Source organism: Apteryx rowi, unplaced genomic scaffold, assembly GCF_003343035.1.
Source record: "Apteryx rowi isolate R43461 unplaced genomic scaffold, aptRow1 scaffold_109, whole genome shotgun sequence".
Taxonomy (NCBI): Eukaryota; Metazoa; Chordata; class Aves; order Apterygiformes; family Apterygidae; genus Apteryx; species Apteryx rowi.
This window is the reverse complement of record NW_020447297.1, coordinates 2,158,401-2,165,542: the sequence shown is the minus strand read 5'-3', so window position 1 is coordinate 2,165,542 and position 7,142 is coordinate 2,158,401. Positions and strand designations below refer to the sequence as shown.

Genomic DNA, 7,142 nt, shown 5'->3' with positions numbered 1-7,142 from the left:
TGAAAAAAAAAAAAAAAAACGGACTGAAAAAACCCACAGTGTAGTTGTGCAGTGTTTCAGGCCTTGTACTGTGGATGTATTAAAGCGGAGACGAGAAAACTTTTGCTTAACAACAGTGGCACTAATGCAAAAGCAAAAATCTTCAGGATACCAAATTCTGAAGTGCAAATGAAATCTACATGAACAGCAGCAGTCTTTGCAGAGGAAGATATAAAAACTGGATTGAGTCTGTGCATCGGGGCGAGGAGGCTCTTTTCTACTAGCATTACCAAAAAGTAACTTCTTGCCTATACAGTGTCATCTAAGACATTACATGAATTTGATCTCAGCATTGAGAGCAGATGAAATCTGGTAAACTATGCTACGCTATATAGGTAAGAAAGGAAATAAGAGTTTATCTAAAATGAGAAAAGAAAACAAAAATTAAGTGATTCTGCCACTGCTGGCAACAAAATTGCTTTTGCCCACCAACATACACACAATCATCAGAAGGTGCAAATATCAGAACTCGGGAGACAACCAATATACATCAGAACAGGCTGCATACTTTTATGACAATGTAGGACAGCCATATCTACTGTTATGCTTTACATCCCAAAGGCATACTGAAACAGTGAGGAAATCCAATGAGTGAAAAAGAGTTAAAGCTCATTGCTGCAGATCTTGTGGCTTGTCTGGGATGAATTTGGTTGAATTAATTTCATTCTTTAAATAAGAATTTTATTCTTATGTTTTGAGTTCTCATAGCTGAGGAGTAAGCTTCTGTTTTCCCAAACAATCTTTAGGCAAGAAGATATTAACAAGAAGGATGGAAGAGAAAACATTATAAAATGAACTTCTTTACAACAACTTTTCAACCTTCTAAGCTAGAGTCTACAGCATGCCAACAATAGTTAAAGTGTCAACAAAGCCTTCAAGAAAATTCAACCTTGAGGTCAGAGAAGACGTTGGGAGAGAGGAAAGAATATACACATACTATTGTGCCTCTTCCTTTAATTTTTCGTCCTGATTTAGAGACTGATGGTTTCTGGTCAGTCAGAACTGGTGCAGCATCAAGAAGCTTCCTAAATACATTAATAAAATACGAGCTTAAGTGCAAAAAACCATATAAAAATTTTAACTTAAACTTAGCAGATTAAGTTAAGCATACCGAATATTCATCTTATATTTTAATATAGTGGAACTGAGAATTCAGTGAATCATATTCTAGGAAAGAAGCAAGCAAGCACCAAATAGTTTTGCAACGAAAGACAAATTAATAGATATTGGTCTTCATCCACCTGTGTTGACTATCTGCCCTCCCTACATGATAAATAAATGCTAACAACGAACTCTGCTGCAAAGTACTCTGCCGAAGTAGTGCATAACTTTTCCAAAGATGTTAATTTGTGGTTGGTACACAAATCATGAAAACGACACCAACAGAGTAGTTTGTTCTGTAACTGCTGAGATTCTTAATGTCAACAGGAGCCTCAGATAGTCCACAAGTTTTGAAGGGTTGCTTCTTTCCCTAAGCAACAAGAGGCAGTTCAGCATTCCTTTTTACGTGGTTTGTTTAATGTGCTTGAAAGAAGCAGATACAGAGACTCTAAAGACACAACTAAAGTATCATTTTAAGAAAAGGCTTACAGGAGAGTATATCACTAACATTTTTTTTTATATAATATACATATAAATAAATAAATATATATATATATAAAAATAGATTTTAGAGATGACTGGTGATGTGTTATATTAACCCATTTGACTCCAAAACTGAGGAAATTTGATAGAAAAGAACAATAACTGAAATTCAGTAGATGTGCAAAGTTCAAATCAAAAATAATTTGTAAACTCATGACTTTGTCTCAAAAACAAACAAACCAACCCTCCTATTCTCAAAAACTACAGATTGCTTATAAAATTCTAGTTGACTGATTAATTTTGAGCCAAAATTTCTCTGTTGGTATAAGGAAGATGCAAAATCACCTCTCCCGTTTAAGCTTGCCTTGCAATCAAATATTTGCAATGTTTTATATCACAGAATTTCTTCCAGAAGTACCAAATAATCTTTTTGCATCATCTGTATTTAAGATTGTTACATGTATGATCCTTAAAGGCCAATGAAGCTAACTCATTAGATTTCACTAAAAAACCTGATCCAAGTTGAAAAGAAAATTCCAAAGAAAACTGTAAAAAGGGCAGCTAAATTACCTCATTTAGAAATTCTGATTACAGTCATCGTTTGGTTATCAGTGCTATCAATACAATGTTAGTGGGAAAATTTTACTTATAGTTTCCACTAAAAAAAGCTAACGTAACAAGAAAGCTCAGTGTTCCTTACGGTTCAGGTTCTACGTTGACAACAGGCACATCTCTTCTTAGCAAAAATCTGTTTTCAGGCACTGGGGGAATTTCTTCAGGACGTACCACAGGCTTGTCCCTCTTCGTGCTAACATCGACTGCTTTTTCATTTATATCACTCTTGTCAGAAAGGCTGCTATGAGAAAAATAATTTTATAAATAAAAATTGTCAACTGAGAAAGCCACCACTTTTCAAAATGAATTCCCCAAATAAGCCCACATGATGCTTTAAGATGGCTGCAAAACTGAAACGTGTTTCATCATTCACTTATTTTATGCTAACACCTAAAGGGAGGATGGTGCAGTATTACAAAAAAAAGGTTCAGCTCCCACTTTACAGCTGAGAATTTTGCCTTTGATATACCAATTGTCATAGAATATTTACAAAAATATAATTGATTATGAAGTCAAAGTTCTCTTATTTGCATCTCTCACTTCTCACACAGAAATACTGAATCCCAAGTACTTCAACGTGCCTAGGTGCATTAATTTCAAAGTTACTATTAGCTTCTGTTTACCAAGATCTTAACTGAACTGTTTCATATAAAAATCTACACAGCATTCTCAGCTTTAGTTTGTGGGGTTTTTTTAAATCAACCAACAAAGTCCAACCTTATAGAATAACACCTTCATATTCATTGCATGACTACTTCATGAAAACAATGTAGTATTTCTCAAATTTCTCTGAAATTCTTAAAATTAAGACACTAGTCACCGTCTTTGGTTTGAGGTTCGCTTGCACCTTGGCTCCTCTTTCTTCCTCTCTTCCTTTCTTCGTTTCCTTGACTGTTTAGTTTTAGCTCTTCTTTTACGCTTTCTTCTTCTACTTCTTTCATTTTCAGCTTCACTTTCAGATGAGGTTTCTGAAGAGCTTGATGCACTGGAGGAGGAGTCCGAAGCTTCCGACTCAGAACATACTTTTCTCTTCTTCTCCAAAGCTTAGAAACAGATAGTGTTTCAGTTTTACAGTGCATACACATTCATATGTGTATTGTGTACATATACACAGCACAAAATAAGCAACTGTGTGTGTGTATATATGTACACACACACACATATACACACACACTGCTCCAAAAAAGCACTGTGCATAGGCCATGAAGAGTTTTTTCAAGATTATGTTCATTACAGTAAGTACGATAATAAAAATTCCTGTGATTGTGTCCAGCCTAACCCTCATCAAAAAAATGACACAAATATTTTTCAAAGAGGTTGTGAAGAAAAAAAGCCTTTAGCTGTTATCGAGTGAATTATAAAAACGTCCATCCACAACTTCTGCCATGTTAGGTGGTGTACCATTGCCAAGCCAAAACGTTTGTGTCATACCCAGTAGGTTTATAATAATAAATTCAACATTAACAAATGCCAATAAGTATAATTTTAAAAGAGGCTTTCTTCTTTGCAGAAGAAAGTTTATGAAAAAGCTAATCTCAACCTCAGTTGTATACTTCTCATTTCTAAAACTTTGTATTTTCCTTTTTGCATCCTCATACTTCTATATTATTTATTCACTGACTCTCTCTACAGGAGATAAATAACCACATTAACTTTGAGTAAAGTCAAATCTGGAGTAAAAACCCCAAACTCATAATAATCTACCGTTAAACAGCAACTATCCAAACATATATCTAAGAATATTCATTCCCTATGAATTCTCACATGAAATATCAAAAGGAAAATTATGTTAACTATATATACACCAATGATATTAACATTAGATGAACTTATAATAAATCTTGTCTTGAAGTTGAATTTTGTGCAGTTTCTAAAGCTTATGTTTGGGTTTCCATTTTCCATTCCACTCTTCGTATGTCACATTGACATCGAGTATTAATTAAAGAGGATAGGAAGCAGGCAGTTACCTTCAAGCATATGCATACTTACCATCTTTTGCTGATTTTGTAACAAGCACCCCACAGTCAATAACTCGTACATCTGCATAGGGCCTACTTGCAGTATCAGTTTTCAGATTTTCTATTTGTTCTATTACTTCAAAACCAGAAATCACCAGTCCAAAGACAACGTGTACACTGCAGAAAAAGGATTTGGAAAATACAAATGTTTACAATTCTTTCCCAATGAATTCTTCAGATTAAAAAAGTCACTCTGAAACATTCAGCTTCACTGGCATCATCTGGATCTTTATAATATATTATACTTTTAAAATAAGATTTTTATCAGTTTTACATTTACAACAGTGTTAGGATTTCATGCAACAGGAAACAAAAGTCCTCTCTGGTTCAATTTTGGAGAACCATTTGCTGATGTCATTCTACTCTTCTAGACAGGCAGTGTAAACAGGTCATCTAATCCATCCCTCTATTTTTGAACCTTTGTGCAAGAGAGATCTGGGGACAGTAACTCAAGAAAGCACAGAATTACATCTTTCCCCAGAGAATGAGCATTTTATGTCTACCCAAACTCAGCACACAAGTTCCTGCTGACACGTCAGGGATAGTTATAACTGAGGTATGCCTAATTCTGTTATATCTCATCACATTTCTCTTTTCTTCTTCTTCTTCATTTGCCCCATAATTAGTACTTCCAGGAAGGATTTTGAGGATAAGTATGTATGAAAAAATTACTATCCAAATATATTAAATATGACATTTCAACTCACTGATTTATGGGCTGAGCGCAGCAAACAAATTTAAATAACCAAAAGTTAAGATTTAGGACCTTTCAAGCTTTTGACCAGCTTTAGAAAATAAATTATGATTTGAAATTTTGATAAAAGAACAAAACAAGCTTTTGTTTTTTATCTGGTTCTATTATATACTATTTCACGGAAATAAGTATTTTTCCCCACTCCTGTCTACTTTCAACACGAGACATGAAAACTCATGAACAATCTTCAAATTTTATCAGCATTGGAAAAATTTTAGGACTCTTACCCATCAAGATGAGGAGCAGGTTTTGTTGTTCTGTTTGACAAACAGCAAGATGGTAAGATGATAAAAAAAATCAGGGATTCAGATGAAGTAAGAGAGGAGAATGGCACAGAAAAATAAAAAAAGGCGAAGGTAAGACAAAAAAATAGTGAAAAAATCCAGTTACATATATGGAATTAAAAACCTTACAAATTACATATATAGGCCCTTTTTTAAACCCTTATATGACATTTAAGTTTAGCTAACTGCGCACACTTGAAAGTTCTACCCAATATCATTACATGCATGCAATAATCTTCAAATAAATATCTTTAAATAAACACTCAAATATAACTAACATTTTTAATCAGAGAAGATATGAATTTACAATAAATACTGGCTAACTATTGGAATTTAAACATTTCTGAAATTACAGAGTCACCTAAAAATCAGTTCTATTAAAAAAAATAAGAAAAGGAAAGCAGAGTTATAATATGTGAGAGATTCTTTGCTTGTCTCTTTTTCCTGCTTTCTTACTCTCCATCTACTTGATTGGCTTCATAATTCAGAATACAGAGCAATACATCTATATTTAACCACCAAGACTACAGCACTTCAGCTCATAAAGTTCACAGGCTTCCCTAAAGTAACAGCAGCACAATGCAAGCAGACAGTATACGATACTTTACAGTTTTTCTGTGATGAATTCAGACTTCCCCTATTTGGCTGTTTCTAGCCTGAAAGGGAAATCCCGGTGCATGACGTTTTGTACGTTAGCCTACGAGATGTCTGATGAAGCTATACCAAATTTCTGACTCGACTTCAAAAATGAATATTCAATGCTGTGCATCTATATATATATTTTAAGATTCAAGTTTATGATAATAATGCTATCACCTGGTACCCTTCTAAATCCTTTTCCAATGAAGAAAGGAAATTCCTTCTGTATTCAGAAACATATTCGCACAACTTCTTCATCCAAGTTCTATAGGCTAACCTACATTAATGTTGCAATGGGAACCACACTATATGGACAAAACTAAGGGACATCAGAACTTGCATTAACCTTACATATAGGGTGGGGAGTGGAAGGAAATCTAGGTGACTTGCATTTTAAGTTATTTTATTATTCAAAAACATTTTTTCCCCTCTCCTCCTTGGTCACCGATTTGTCTTTCTAGCCTTCTTCCACTCTTCTCCCTTAAAAAATAATCATGGGGTCTAGATGCTTCACCTGAATTCGTAACAAGGCAGACTTGGGATAATGAAGTAGTATTTTTTTTTTATAGCACTGAAAAGCTACTTTTAAGCACGTACCTTCACTCTAGTTTTGAGCTACTAGATCACAAAACGCTTCAGTGTTGGAATGCATGCCAAAAGATGGAACTGCAAATCAGGAGTGTTTACACTCCAATTTTATTAATCTCCAAACACCAACCAGACCTTCCACTTCTGTAATACTGAATATTACAGAAAACTTCTCTAGTTTAACACAGGGAAAGAAATTGTATCGAGAAGACGTTTTATTTCTCTGTCAATAGGACTTTGTGTACTTGGTTTTTCTCTGACCAATACAGCAGCATATTGCTACAAACAGACAATTTCTTACAGCTTTTGAAGTTCTATAAGCAAAAGTGAACTGCATTAACAACCTGCTGTCAAGTAAACATTTTAAGCGGGCTTAATTATAAAGCTGATTTAAAGTAGTGAAAATAGAAGTGGGTTACTTCAGTGAAACCAACAGTAAACAAATCTTAGCATTTAGAATTAGCTAGAGAAAGCAACAGGTTCAACACACTTCATATAAATACTGTAGTAACGCGCTTCTGCCACGCAGCAGCGGCACTTATAGACCAATTCAGCGAGTTACCTAAGCGCGTACTTTCTTTAGACTAGTCCTCAACGAGCAAGGAGAGGGACAGTCAGCAG

General features: G+C 34.5%; 1 protein-coding gene across 9 annotated transcripts in view; it reads right to left on the bottom strand.

Annotated features, from left to right (window-relative positions):
- NKTR (natural killer cell triggering receptor) overlaps positions 1-7,142 on the bottom strand; it is a 45,338-nt gene that overhangs the window by 13,168 nt on the left and 25,028 nt on the right. For 7 of the 9 annotated variants that reach the window (XM_026072069.1, XM_026072054.1, XM_026072089.1 and 4 more), the window contains 5 exons: positions 5,238-5,267; positions 4,228-4,373; positions 3,059-3,281; positions 2,324-2,479; positions 977-1,064 (listed from right to left, as the gene is read on the bottom strand). In XM_026072069.1, the coding sequence (XP_025927854.1) occupies positions 977-1,064; positions 2,324-2,479; positions 3,059-3,281; positions 4,228-4,373; positions 5,238-5,267 (643 nt within the window). The remainder of the gene's footprint in view (positions 1-976; positions 1,065-2,323; positions 2,480-3,058; positions 3,282-4,227; positions 4,374-5,237; positions 5,268-7,142) is intronic. The other 2 variants (XM_026072079.1, XM_026072062.1) reach the window with 1 other exon arrangement.